At 41.0% G+C, this 14,642-nt stretch overlaps 1 protein-coding gene across 8 annotated transcripts in view; it reads left to right on the forward strand.

The window, feature by feature from the left end:
• NALCN (sodium leak channel, non-selective) overlaps positions 1–14,642 on the forward strand; it is a 196,423-nt gene that overhangs the window by 99,943 nt on the left and 81,838 nt on the right. For all 8 annotated transcript variants that reach the window (XM_081002886.1, XM_081002888.1, XM_081002887.1 and 5 more), the window contains 2 exons: positions 3,903–4,070; positions 14,438–14,629. In XM_081002886.1, coding sequence (XP_080859012.1) covers positions 3,903–4,070; positions 14,438–14,629 — 360 coding nt within the window. The remainder of the gene's footprint in view (positions 1–3,902; positions 4,071–14,437; positions 14,630–14,642) is intronic.

Genomic DNA, 14,642 nt, shown 5'->3' on the forward strand with positions numbered 1-14,642 from the left:
ACAACTTCAGGCAATACCAATGAGACGGAAACATGGAAGGTGCCTAAAGAAGCCAGGGTGGCTATCTAAAGAAATTTTAACTGAGTTAAGATTAAAAAAGGATGTGTACAAAAAATGGAAAAGGGGGGAAACCACCAAAGAGGAATTCAAACAAATAGCCAGCACGTGTAGACACAAAGTCAGAAAAGCTAAAGCACAGAATGAACTCAGGCTTGCTAGAGAGGTTAAAAGCAACAAAAAAGGCTTTTATGGGTATGTTCGTAGCAAAAGGAAGAAAAAAGAAACAGTGGGGTCACCCAGAGGAGAAGATGGTGAAATGCAAACAGAGGACACAGAAAGGGCTGAACTCCTCAATGCCTTCTTTGCCTCAGTCTTCTCCGATAAAGAAAACAATGTCCGACCTGAAGAATTTGGAGCAAATGATTCAGCAGAGGAAACACAGCCCAGAATAACTAAGGAGATAGTACAAGAATACTTGGCTAGTTTAGATGTATTCAAGTCTCCAGGGCCAGATGAACTGCATCCAAGAGTATTAAAAGAACTGGCAGATGTGATCTCAGAACCACTGGCAGTCATCTTTGAGAATTCCTGGAGAACAGGCGAAGTCCCGACAAACTGGAGGAGGGCAAATGTTGTCCCTATTTTCAAAAAGGGGAAAAGAGAGGACCCAAATAATTACCGCCCAGTCAGTCTGACATCAATACCAGGGAAGATTCTGGAGCAGACCATTAAGCAAACAGTCTGTGAGCACCTAGAAAGGAATGCTGTGATCACCAATAGTCAGCATGGATTTCTGAAAAATAAGTCATGTCAGACTAACCTAACACTGACAAACTGGAACGTGTCCAGAGGAGGGCAACCAAAATGGTCAAAGGCCTGGAAACGATGCCTTATGAGGAACGGCTAAGGGAGCTGGGCATGTTTAGCCTGGAGAAGAGAAGGTTAAGGGGTGATATGATAGCCATGTTCAAATATATAAAAGGATGTCACATAGAGGAGGGAGAAAGGTTGTTTTCTGCTGCTCCAGAGAAGCGGACACGGAGCAATGGATCCAAACTACAAGAAAGAAGATTCCACCTAAACATTAGGAAGAACTTCCTGACAGTAAGAGCTGTTCAACAGTGGAATTTGCTGCCAAGGAGTGTGGTGGTGTCTCCTTCTTTGGAGGTCTTTAAGCAGAGGCTTGACAACCATATGTCAGGAGTGCTCTGATGGTGTTTCCTGCTTGGCAGGGGGTTGGACTCGATGGCCCTTGTGGTCTCTTCCAATTCTATGATTCTATGAAAATAGGTTCTGTTCTTGGAGCATCTTTGCGGTCAGTACACACAGTACTTTCATTGTAAGAGGGAACGACAGCAAGTAACACCAGAGAAATCCTCATCGTTGCACATTGCCCCGATACAAACGCTCATTTGCAGAATATGATAATTTGCTAGTTGCTAGCGGACCAATTCTACTGCCACCCTTCCCTCTCATTCACACAAACGCACCTGTTGACACCCTTGGTATTCCATAGGTCCTGACTATACGCCTTTGTCAGACCATGTTTTGTTTTGTTTTCTTAATTGCCCGTTTCAGTGCACTTTGCATAACTGCATTCCTAGCAAGCTCCCAGACAATACAGAGGCCGCTGCTTTGTTTCAGTAACTCCCAGTTTGCTTTGTGGGACACAGCATTAAAAAGAGCGGTAGCGATAATAATATATATGTTACAGTACAGAGTCTTACGCACTGCCATTTTTCAAACAGAAAAAGAAAATGGCACATCAAACACTACCCTGCTCAAACATGAACAATTTGGAGTGCATAGGGTGATTGTCTCCTAGGGCGTTCTTGTAGGCTGGGTGGAAAATGTGCTTCTGGGTGACATCCCACACACTCCGCTTCCACAATCCCATCCCCACCTTTTATAGTTCCTGAGAGGCATAGCTATTCTGGCACAAAAAGAGGTGACAGCATGCTGAACTGCAATTGTTCGAGTTACCACTTCACCACTCTCTGCTGTGTCAAGGTCTCCTTTATTACATGGCTAACAAGAACTACTGAAACACTCACCAGGGGTGCCAACTTGGATTCAGAGTCTTCTCTTGTAAATAATGATACTCCTATCTCTAGTCTTTTTGTAAAAAAAAAAGTCAGGTGTTTTTAAATTTAACAAAATGTTATGCAAACCTTTAGTGGTTTTGAGCTCCTTTGACAAGCATATAAAATGCAAATCATCCAGCCCACACAATTTTGGAACACACTGAAATAGGTTTAACTCTGTAATTGTTAATATTCTCATAATGGAACAGGGAAAAGTGTCATCGTTCTAGAACACACTTTCACCATGATAGGTAACATTTGGAGGGCTTATGTGGGAGGAGGGGGTTGAAAAAATTTCCATGTTTCTTTGGGTTTTGTTTTACATGGATATATTTTTGATGCATAGCGTTCATGTGTCAAGTGACTGCTTTGCAGAAATTGTTTTGCTTGTCATATTTTATCCTGCTTTTCAAATACAAATTTTGTATCCAAAAGCAGCTTACAAACTAAAAAGACAAAGAGGGAAGAGGTAGAGGAGAGAGATCAGTAAAACCATGACAAAAATGAAGTGGTGATTGTAAACAGGCTCTTATATCTAGTTGGAGGAAATCACCTAGATGTTCCCTTGCTGATGTGTCACAGTATGTTTCTCATACATACATTCTCACACTGCAGTTGCAAAAGAAACCCTCAGTAGTTTGTGTAAACCTTGATGTGTGAAATCACCCATGTATACCTGTATTTTTGCGTGAAGCGTGACAGATACTGGGCAGAAATATGAATCGAATTACTTGAGATAAAGGTCTGTGTAAAAAAACCACCTTTGTTTACTTTAAATATTGACAGGATAACAAGATTTGATATGAGAGCAAAGGCCGTATAAATGAAACACTAAACAAAACCCCACAACAGCGGTAGCTGTAATAAGCAAAAACATATTTCAAAAGCTTTCTAAGGAGCTAACTTTTCTTTAAAATGCTTTGCATGTGAAGAGAAGACCTCAAGACCCCCCCAAAGAAAGACACAGTTGACACCAATATTAGTTTAAGGTTATTGGCATAATTTTTGCCACAACTTTATTGATTACAGAATGTGAGTTGGTTTGCTTAGGCATTGGTTCGACTAGCTGCACCTACACCTCTGGCAGGGCAGCACTGACAATGGGACACCGGCAGAAGTCAGGAAGGGTAAACAGACTGGGGGAGCATTGGTCTTACCACAGACACAACTTCACCCCAAAATGCTCCCAGCCACTCTGGTGTGGCCCTAACCCCTAGAAGCGGATCGGACAAAAGCCTGGTGAGCACCTGGATTCCTTTAACGGAATACCCTTTCGCACATTGGGAGGGGCAGGTGTGACAACCTCACCTCCACCACACCTTGAACCAATGCCTAACCACCACTCCTTACAAAGTTGTGACGATTTGCTATGCAGCAGGCGAAGCCCAAGTGGCACCAGCCAATCAGCCAAATGGGAAAATTCCTACCGGGCCCTTGCCCCTGCCGACGACCCACGACGGCATAGCAAGGTCATAGCAAGACCCTAAATATAGGGAGGGTGGGTGGGGGATCCGATGCACGAGGCGCTAAGAGGAAGCTCAACGCAACATGGTCCCCCAGCTGCAAATTCTATCAACCCCATTAGCCAGAATTGCCCCAGCAACGAGGGACCCAATCGGATTGTTGTGGCTATCCAATGATCCCACCCACACAAACAAGTGAGGCCAATCTTAGTGATCTCACCGCAACACGTGATGAGGACACGATTTACCCATCTGATCGCTCTGAACTTGCCCCAGGGGAATTGAAGAAGCGTTTCTGGGAGATCTCTGAATGCCTGATCCGAAGACTTCACCCCCTTCTTATATGTTCCCCCAGGTTGCATTTACGGTCCTGTTTGATCTGGAAGCTCTTCTGAAGATCTGGTGCCTGGGATTTACTGGCTACATCAGTTCATCTCTGCACAAATTTGAGCTGCTGCTGGTTATTGGAACTACTCTTCATATTTATCCAGACCTCTACCATTCACAATTTACATATTTTCAGGTACAGTTTATACGGGAAAGATCTGATTTGAAATCATACATATGATTAGGTAGGAGTAAGTTCCATTGATGTTTCAGATTCATTGGAAAATAGCCAGTTTACCTACTTTATAAAGGTAAAATTAGATTGGATGTGTAGTGTGTGGCTGCTGTTGATAGAAGAGTCTCCTCTCTCTTTCTGCCCCTCTGTGCTAGTGATCTTAAATGTATGGCAGGATGCGAGTGCTTTTTGAGTTTCCTTGGACTGCAAATGGCTGACATGGAATGGGAATGGGGTTGAGGTTGGGGAAACTCACAGCAGCACCATGTTGTCATCTCAGATAGTTCAGCTGGCCAGATGTTATGAAGGATAGAAGTGGAGGAAATATAAATCTGTTTGCTTTCAACAGTAGCCCATACATTAGGGCTGCCATACGTCCGGAATTTCTCGGACGTACCTGGGATTTGTTGATCAAAAACAGCGCCTCAGCGCAACTTTTGAAAATTGGTTAAAATATCCGGGAAAACCTGGGCATATGGCAGCCCATATTAGAAGTGTTGGGGTGGTTTGTTTTGGCAAATTTTGTAAAAAAAAAAAGCATAAAAACTTAATTTGTTTTGGAGATTTTGCAAAAGAAGCTCAACAACTTTTGTGACTGGATTTTCACTTTATGAAAAATGGTAACCCTGCCATACATTACTCACATCCAATTGGGTGCCACAAGAGCTTTCCAAAGCTCCAGAGAATATCATTGTCACAGTTCTAAGCCCTGTAAACAAGCGCCCCTCCAACTGTCATTTTTATTGTGCATTCAAAATTATTTGTGCTCATGATGGTTTCAGAACCATTATATGTGTTTCCGCTTTGAATACTGTTTGTACTGCAAAGGTTTTGGAGTGGACATACTGCTTTGATTACAGTAGATGCATGACTTGGAGCAGGGGTCAGCAAACATTTTCAGCAGGGGGCCAATCCACTGTCCCTCAGACCTTGTGGGGGGCCGGACTATATTTTGGGGGGGAAATGAATGAATTCCTATGCTCCATAAATAACCCAGAGATGCATTTTAAATAAAAGGACACATTCTACTCATGTAAAAACACACTGATTCCTGAACCATCCGTGGGCCGGATTTAGAAAGCGATTGGGCCGGATCCGGCCCCCGGGCCTTAGTTTGCCTACCCATGACTTGGAGCTTTCTTCTGAAATCTTGTAACTTTTCATGTTCGAGTGGAGGAGGGAAGGAACCCCACTTCTGTTGCACTATAATGCAAGTGTACTACTCAAAATGGCAATTGGGGCAGCATCACAGAACAACTCATAAAGTGGAATGATGTTTGTACAGTCCAATATAAGTCCACCACTACTGCACTGATGGCATGTTACAGAACACACCCACAAACTAGTTTGGAGAGGTTCTAGCTCTCTTGTCTGCCTGAAAATCAAATACATCTTCAGATTGTTGGTGCACATTGAACATAACACTACAAAGGCAGTCACTTTAAAATCCCAATGATTAAAATGGGAGAGTTAAGCATGCATTAAAATATTTTCTACTCAAGTCAGTGGACTTTTTTATATTTAAAAAAACCTATTTTGGCTGCATTGTGCTCCAGTACTTTTTTATTTGAAGGTCATGAAGATAAAAAAATCTAACTGAAACTCTTTTGTATATGTATAGTCTTCAGGTTTGGACTGAAGGTTTTGTGCAGAAAGTAGGCCAGCATATGACACTGAAAGCCCCTACATTTGACTTCTTTTGGCAATGTGAAAGCTTATTTAGCATAACCTATGAGCCTGTGTGATCCCTACATTGTTCCTGGAATATATTCTCAGAGCAAAGGAGAATCTATATTGAATTGTGCTTGTGAAGGTGAAATCTCTTACACTGATTAGCTGAGCTAGTATACAACGGCTCAGAATTTTAAGCTGCATTGCATATAACATGGGAGTTGCATGACCAGACTCATTTTTGCTCTACGTAAACCAATTGTTGGTGATCCTAACATTTTGCACCATTTCACAGCCCTGTGCTAAACTGGAAAGCATGGAGACTGAGGGAGGACAATGTAGTAGTAGGCAGTGGACTGGGGCATGGCTGAGAATGATGAACCTGAAGGAAGTATAGGCGGATAATGAGACTTGAGGAAAAGAGCTGGGGAGGCAGGAAACTGAGGCAAGAGGGAGCTAGCAAAGAAGTGGCTCTGAAGAAACTTCACAGCACTTAAATTAAAAATGGACTAGGGATTCCAGTCAGCAGAAAGGTGACCAAAGGATGTGGGATGACATGGGCAATGGCCTGAGAAGCAGAAAACTGAGGAAACGATTTGTGGTTGAGTTGGTGCTTGGAAACAGAATGAACTGGGAACTGGGAATGAACTGGCAGAAAATGGGCAAGCAAGGGAGGGAGCCCTTCGTTTATTTGAATTAACAAGGCAATTCTTTTTTTATATATATAAATATTTATTAAAATTTTCACAATATTACATAATGAAAAAGAAAAAAGAAAAAAGAAAAAAAATACAAAATAAAAAACAGTTAAAAACAATTCCATCTTTTTGTCACTTATCTTTCATTTGCTTGTTTCTCGGACCTCCTCATACCTCCCTTTTTTGTATTCCAGTTCAATTTATTAGTTCAGCAATTCCTTTCCCTCCTTATTTTATCCTGATCCTTAATCTTAATATATTATAGCATTAAATTTTTACCTGTTAAAAATCCAATTCTTTCATATTCTTTTATACCATTACAGCTAGAAACCACTTAACTTCAATCCAACATCATTCTAACATTCGCTAATTTTGCAATATTTCTGTAAATAATCTTTAAATTTCTTCCAATCTTCTTCCACTGACTCTTCTCCCTGGTCTCGGATTCTGCCAGTCATTTCCGCCAATTCCATATAGTCCATCACCTTCATCTGCCATTCTTCCAGAGTGGGTAGATCTTGTGTCTTCCAATACTTTGCAATAAGTATTCTTGCTGCTGTTGTGGCATACATGAATTAACAAGGCAATTCTTTGGTGAGGAGCTTTCGGTCCTCAAGTACTGCACAATCAACTCTTGCTACCAATTTTTTTGTTTTTGCTTGTTCATTTGCCAGCTAAGGCAGCTGCAACCCTTTTGCAGGTTCGACAGGCACTTGGCATGAGAAAAATATCATTCAGAGAATATGGTTTCAGTGAGCTAAGCCAAAACAATGATTTCTGGAGATAGAAAATTGCAGTTTTCAACCATAGCCAATGAGGCGGCGAATTTCCTTTTTTAAAAATGAAAAAAACTCAACTCGCCCTCATGCATTATTGATAAACAAATTGAAATGAATGGCAAGTGATTAATAATACATAAAGGGTAAATAATGAATAGTGCAGATAAATCTTTTTAAAACTGTGAACGGGGTCCAGTCAACTGAAAAGAGCCATGTATTCTGAAATTATGGAAATCTGAACAGCTTTCCCCTATTCACTTGGTGATGATCTGCAAAATCCATCCAGAAAATATGTGCTAGCATCAAAACATCCTTGGAACATATAAGGATTCTTTATTTCAACAAATGGGAATTTCCGGAGCTGACTGCAGTCAGAAGCATCAGGCTAGACTACTTGTGTGGCAAGCTAGATTTCTCAAGCATAAAACAAAGAATGACAATCCTGAATAAATCTTTGTTGCAGAGCTCCTGTTTCAATGGGGCCTGAGCAAATAGAACATCAACCCAGATTCCCCTTGCATTGTGTCCCAAATGTTCCTTTACTGGAAACTGTTGTAGAATTATAGAATTGTAGAGTTGGAAGGGATTTTGGGAATCATCTAGTCCACCCCCCTGCAACGTAGGAATCTTTTGCCCAACGTGGGGCTCCAACCCATGAACCTGAGATTAAGAGTCTCATGCTCTACCGACTGAGCTACGGATGAAGATTAAAAATAAATAGGTATATCCTTGCCTGTGAAATATTTAGGTTGCCCCGGTGAGCTTTCAGACTCATTTATTAAGTGTGTGTGTATACACACACACACACACACACACACACACACATACATCTTAATTATAAATGCATTTAACTTGGAAACAAAGATGGATTCTTAGCATCACTTTGCCATTTATTTCTTCAGCCCAGGTTATTGTCGTTTGCTTACATTTTGCCTATGGTGAATGCAAGTGATCATTCAAGGGAGACTTCTTTCCTGGACTTCTTTCATTGTGGATTAGAGATAGATAGATAGATAGATAGATAGATAGATGATAGATAGATAGATAGATAGATAGATAGATAGATAGATAGATGATAGATAGATGATAGATATTTTGCCGGTACCAGGTAAACACAGCTGTGTCTGGATCCAGCATGGGGATTGCACCGGTGGTAGCATCCTGCTCAGCTAAATACAGCAGGGGCCTTTCCTATCGTAACCCCCTGCAGCAGTAAAGATCAGGGAGTTAGTACTCTGTGTCTAATCTCCCCAGATGCTCCAGTGGTTAGGCAAATCCTCGTAGTAAATTCTAAGCCAGGCACTGTTGGCTTTTCCTTTAACCACGGACATGCTCCGAGTCCTTCAAGACAACTGTGACCTTTTTATTTGATATTTGGAAGAAGCACAAAAAAGGACACCTGTCTGAAAGTGCTTTAGGAATGATTCTTCAGTCAGTCAGCATCGCAGAGATCCTGGCACATCATTAAATAAAGAATGCTCCTGTTATCAAAACTGTTCTTACAGCCAGCTTCTTCATTAAATTTACTGTGTAAAGATAAAGATGCATATGTTTCTGAATCAGGAGCATCTGCCACACTGAAAGATTTAGGTCACCTTCTGCAATCCAAGTCTCCTACCGGCAAATGACAGGGGAGGTTGCAAAATGCATTACCATTTGTGCCAGTGTGACAGTTAGAAATCCACCGTATCCATGAGCAATCAAATTCCTAGGGAGTGATGTAACACATCTCTAAATCAACTGGCTCGAAAGATTATGTTCACCTAGATACTTGCGGTGGCTAGGCAAATCCTCCAACATTCTAATATTTATGGTGACAGGTCTACAATATCCCCAGCCAAGCAGCAAAGAGGTAGTTGGGAAAGGAATTCCCATGTTAAACACACCCTGATTTATCTGCCAGACCTACTTTTCACCTTCCTATGCTTCCACGCTGCGCACCAGAGACTGCAATATTTATTAGCTTTTCCTTTATTTTCAATGCATCAGTCACTCTTGCTTACAACTAGGGCTGCCATTCACCTTGCAAACTGCAAAGAGGTAATCTTTTTTTTTTTACAACACAATTTGTGTGCTCTTGTGTACAAAATGGAAAAGCAGGGGGGAAATCTAGTATTCCTACTCCACACTGGGGGGTTTTATGTATTCCTGCATGGCACGATGCAGCCAAAATGTGCTTAGTTCTCCCCACTGAAATAAAAGGATTTAAAGGTGATTACTTTGCTTGAATTGCGTCCTGCATTAATGTGATCTGAAGTTGGAAGCTGGCATGGGCTAGTGCTGAGTCATCCCAGCAATGAAAGATAGGTTTGGGTTAGCTGTGCATTCTGTGGCATTTGGACCCAGCCTTTTGGGGGGTCAGGGGAACACTGCCAGAAATGGGGGTGGGGAATCCTGCAGGCTGAAAATGCAGAAGTAGTATCGCTCTGGATGGATAACAGTAAGATCCAGATTGGGCTAAAAGGACATTCCACCCAACCATTCATTCATTTCCAAGCAGATTCTTTTGTAAATCGGTTACTATGGACTATCCTGTCCAGAACAAATACCTCTTAAGCATTTCTGGAAAACGGAGACCTTATTGGCTGATATGGAACAACTGATTGGTTCAAAATTGGGAAAGGAGTACGACCAGGCTGTATATTGTCTCCCTGCTTATTTAACTTATATGCAGAATTCATCATGCGAAAGGCTGGGCTGGATGAATCCCTAGCCGGAATTAAGATTGCCGGAAGAAATATCAACAACCTCAGATATGCAGATGACACAACATTGTTGGCAGAAAGTGAGGAGGAATTAAAGAACCTTTTAATGAGGGTGAAAGAGGAGAGCGCAAAATAGGGTTTGAAGCTCAACATCAAAAAAACGAAGATCATGGCCACTGGTCCCATCACCTCCTGGCAAATCGAAGGGGAAGAAATGGAGGCAGTGAGAGATTTTACTTTCTTGGGCTCCATGATCACTGCAGATGGTGACAGCAGCCAATAAATTAAAAGACGCCTGCTTCTTGGGAGAAAAGCAAAGACAAACCTAGACAGCATCTTAAAAAGCAGAGACATCACCTTGCCAACAAAGGTCTGTATAGTTAAAGCTATGGTTTTCCCAGCAGTGATGTATGGAAGTGAGAGCTGGACCATAATGAAAGCTGATCGCCGAAGAATTGATGCTTTTGAATTATGGTGCTGGAGGAGACTCTTGAGAGTCCCATGGACTGCAAGAAGATCAAACCTCTCCATTCTTAAGGAAATCAGCCCTGAGTGCTCACTGGAAGGACAGATCCTGAAGCTGAGGCTCCAATACTTTGGCCACCTCATGAGAAGAGAAGACTCCCTGGAAAAGACCCTATGTTGGGGAAGATGGAGGGCACAAGGAGAAGGGGACGACGACAGAGGACGAGATGGTTGGACAGTGTTCTCGAAGCTACAAACATGAGCCTGACCAAACTGCGGGAGGCAGTGGAAGACAGGAGTGCCTGGCATGCTCTGGTCCATGGGGTCACGAAGAATCGGACATGACTAAACGACGAAACAACAAAATTTGAGAACAGGGAAAATAGGTGCTGTCCTGAGTTCATTGGAGAATTGGTAGGGCAAAACAATACGAAGTTAAAAATTGCAGTGAATATCACAAAGTCATATCCTGCAATGAAACGATCATTCATTCCATGGATGATCTTTAGCATCGTGAACAGTGTTGCTGTACATTTTTCCCCAACAAGGTATAAATGTTCAAGATTTAAAGCCCCGACAGCCAATGCACCAATTAAAAAAGAAAAGAAAAAAGTGTAAGTCGATCCTCACACTACCTTAATGATGCAAGCTTCACTGAACTGCACAGGACTCAAAATGCCTCCATCGGATGTTCAGAGCCATATGCACATGAGTAAATGTAGGGACTGGGTGGAAGTAAAGAACTTTGAAGATTGCCCTGCCCTTTTCTCTCTTAATGAAAACAAATGGACTAGCAGAATAGTTCCTGGAAAGATTAATGTACTACTTAAATGTCAATTAAGGCAATTTAAGAGGGGGCAGGGGCACCTGTACCAGAACAGTTAAATGGAAAACTGCTCAAAATCTAAAACGAAAACAAAACTTTTTTAACACCTAAGGAGGATCTGCAAGAGCAGTTTCACTCCATGTTCCACCTATTCCATTTAATATTTGTAAGCAATTATTGCTGTGTGATTACTTTATATGTCCCAGGAAGGGCCATAGGTAGAGCAAATGCTTTTCATGCAGAAGCTCCTGGTTCAATCCTGGGTATCTCAAGGTAGGGCTGGAAATGTCTTGTATGAAATGCTGGAGAGCTGCTGGCAGTCACTGTTGACAAAACCAACCAATGGTCTTGCTCCAAACAAGGCACCTTCCTTTTTTTGCCATATCATTTTTATTAATTTTATAATAATGCTTTCCATTACAATCTCTCCTCTTATATTATACTATTTGGCCATGACTTCCTTCAAACCTTCCTTATGATTTTCTATCTTTCATTTCAGATTTTTGCATTTTCACTACTTAACCATTGCTTTCAAATCAAAAACATCAAAGCATCATATTTTCTTATTCTTCTCGGCAGTGATTTTTATACCTTTCATTACAAAGTTTCTTGCAGTCCTACCAACGTATTTGATTGACTACAATTGTCTTTCAAATAATTTACAAATTTAGTCCAGTCCTTGATGAACTTCGGGTCCCGCTGTTCTCGGATTCTTCCCATCATTTTGGCCAGTTCTGCATACTCCATTAACTTCAATTGCCATTCTTCCTTTGTCGGTAATTCGTTTTGTTTCCACTTCTGTGCTAATAAAATTCTTGCTGTGGTTGTTGCATATAGGAAAAGCTTAGTATCTTTTCTGTTAATGTATGTACCTACAATTCCCAGTAGAAAAGCCTCTGGTTTTTTAATATATGTATATTTCAACATTTTCTTAATTTCATTATATATCATATCCCAGAAGCATTTCACTTTCTTACATTCCCACTACATACGATAAAAGGTACCTTCTTTTTCCTTACATTTCCAGCATTTATTATCTACCCTATAGAGTTTGGCTTCACCAGTGTAATATGCCATCCATACATCATTTTTATCACATTTTCTCTTAAGGCATTACACGCTGTAAATTATATTCCTTCTTTCCATAATTTTTCCCAATCTTCTAACTTTATATTATAACCAAAATCTTTAGCCCAATGAATCATTACTGACTTTACCTCTTCATCTTTCAGATGCCATTCCAGCAATATTTAATACATTTTTGACAATGTTTTATATTTGCTATTCAATATTTGAATTTCAAATTTTGATTTGGTATTTCCAAATCCATTTTTCTTCGTATCATCCTTAAACATCTCATTAATTTGTCTGCCAAACAAAACACCTTCCTATGTATTTGTCCTAGAATCTCAACTCTGCATAACTGCAGGGTGATGTTCCAGTGATGTTCCTTCTGTTCTGCTGGCCCCCAAAAACAGCAACAAGAGGATTCTTTAGTTTTCCGGAACACTTCGTAAACATGCAAGATGTAACCAGTAGGTGTAAAAATTGGGATTTTATATCCTGGACTGAGAGAGGAAGCATGAAAAAAAGGAAGAAGGTGTGCTAAAAGGAAAACTAAGCATGTGTCCCTGAAAGTTCATAGAATTATAGAGTTGGAAGAGACCCCAAGGAAGGGACCCCAAGATAGCTGTACCTCTCTCCTCTCCTCTCCCCCCCCCCCACCCCACTTTACTCTAAATAGTTGTCATGGATCAGGATAATAATAATAATAATAAATTTTATTTATATCCCACCCTCCCCAGCCGAAGCTGGGCTCAGGGCGGCTAACAACAATTAAAATAATCCAACATTCTAAAAACATTCATTATAAAATTAATTAAAATCAAATTAAAATCAAATTGATGGCAACCATTAAGCAAAATTCTGTGCAGATTGCCAGAGGAGGGGGTCAGGCTACGCCCTGACCAAAGGCCTGGTGAAACAGCTCTGTCTTGCAGGCTCTGCGGAAAGATGTCAGGTCCCGCAGGGCCCTAGTCTCTTGTGACAGAGCGTTCCACCAGATTGGAGCCGCAGCCGAGAAAGCCCTGGCTCTAGTTGAGGGTTGAACTGGATCAGGACCTTGGCATATACCCTTTGTGCTACTGTCTCAGTGAGCTGCTCCGATGGAAACTTCCGTCCCAAGCCAAACAACTGTTGGTGGGCGGGGGACGTTATATAATTAAACAAACAAGGACACTCTAGAACTTTGACACAATAGTTCTATGTCTTGGAAATAGTTATTTCTGAAATATTGCCAAAATGTTTAAACCCTGAGGCACCGTCCGCTTTTCAGAGGAGGTGAGGCTGATTTTTGTAAATAAATACTTGCATTTAAACTGAAGATACATTTGCAAAAAAAGAAAAAGAAAACCGATGTGCTCGCAGTGCGGTAACATAATCATTCTCTTCTGTACAAGTTGCTTACTGTCCGTTTTGTTTCAGTTTAAATTTTAAGGAATGACTAATATTGATCATTTTGACCACGTCAATGCTTCTGTTTGTTTTAAGGTGCAGTGTTTTTCAAATATATCTTTTTGTGTGTGTGCGTTTTTAAAAAAATCTTTATTTTTAAGTAACTACACTAGCCATGATTAACCAGAGTATTGTGTTTTGGGGTGAAGATGGGACATTTAGGATAATATTATATGAGCCTAAACCACATGAAATCTTGTACACCCTCCCCTTGGCATAGACAAACTCAGCCCTCCAGATGTTTTTGGGACTACAACTCCCATCATCCCTGACCACTGGTCCTGTTAGCTAGGGATGATGGGAGTTGTAGTCCCAAAAACATCTGGAGAGCCAAGTTTGCCTATGCCTGCAGCACACTGATATATAGAACTTAAGAAGTGACATATGGCTTTTCAAGATCAAAGCAATGGTTAGTTGATCTGTGGTCCTGTATTTCAATACTTCGCTCTTTTTGAGCCTCACTAACCCTTTTTAAATTAACGTGCTGTAACAATATGCTGTAAGAAGCAATAGAAAACCTGAAGGAAATCAATGGACCAGGACATTTGTTACTTTCCCATTCAACACATGGTACTTAATGCTAGAAGCCTACTTGAAATAGAACCTTCTGTGTTATACCCATTTGACACCCTACAGTCAGATCAATAACGTATTTCCTTTCCTCTTGCAGGTGCTCAGGGTAGTTCGACTTATAAAGATTTCTCCTGCTCTGGAAGACTTTGTGTATAAGATTTTTGGACCCGGGAAAAAACTTGGGAGTTTAGTTGTATTTACTGCCAGCTTATTAATTGTAATGTCAGCAATCAGTTTGCAGATGTTCTGTTTTGTGGAAGAACTAGACAGATTTACAACATTTCCAAGGGTAAGTGTAAAAC

This window comes from Podarcis pityusensis (assembly GCF_964106645.2).
Source record: "Podarcis pityusensis genome assembly, chromosome: 4".
NCBI classification, from domain to species: domain Eukaryota; kingdom Metazoa; phylum Chordata; class Lepidosauria; order Squamata; family Lacertidae; genus Podarcis; species Podarcis pityusensis.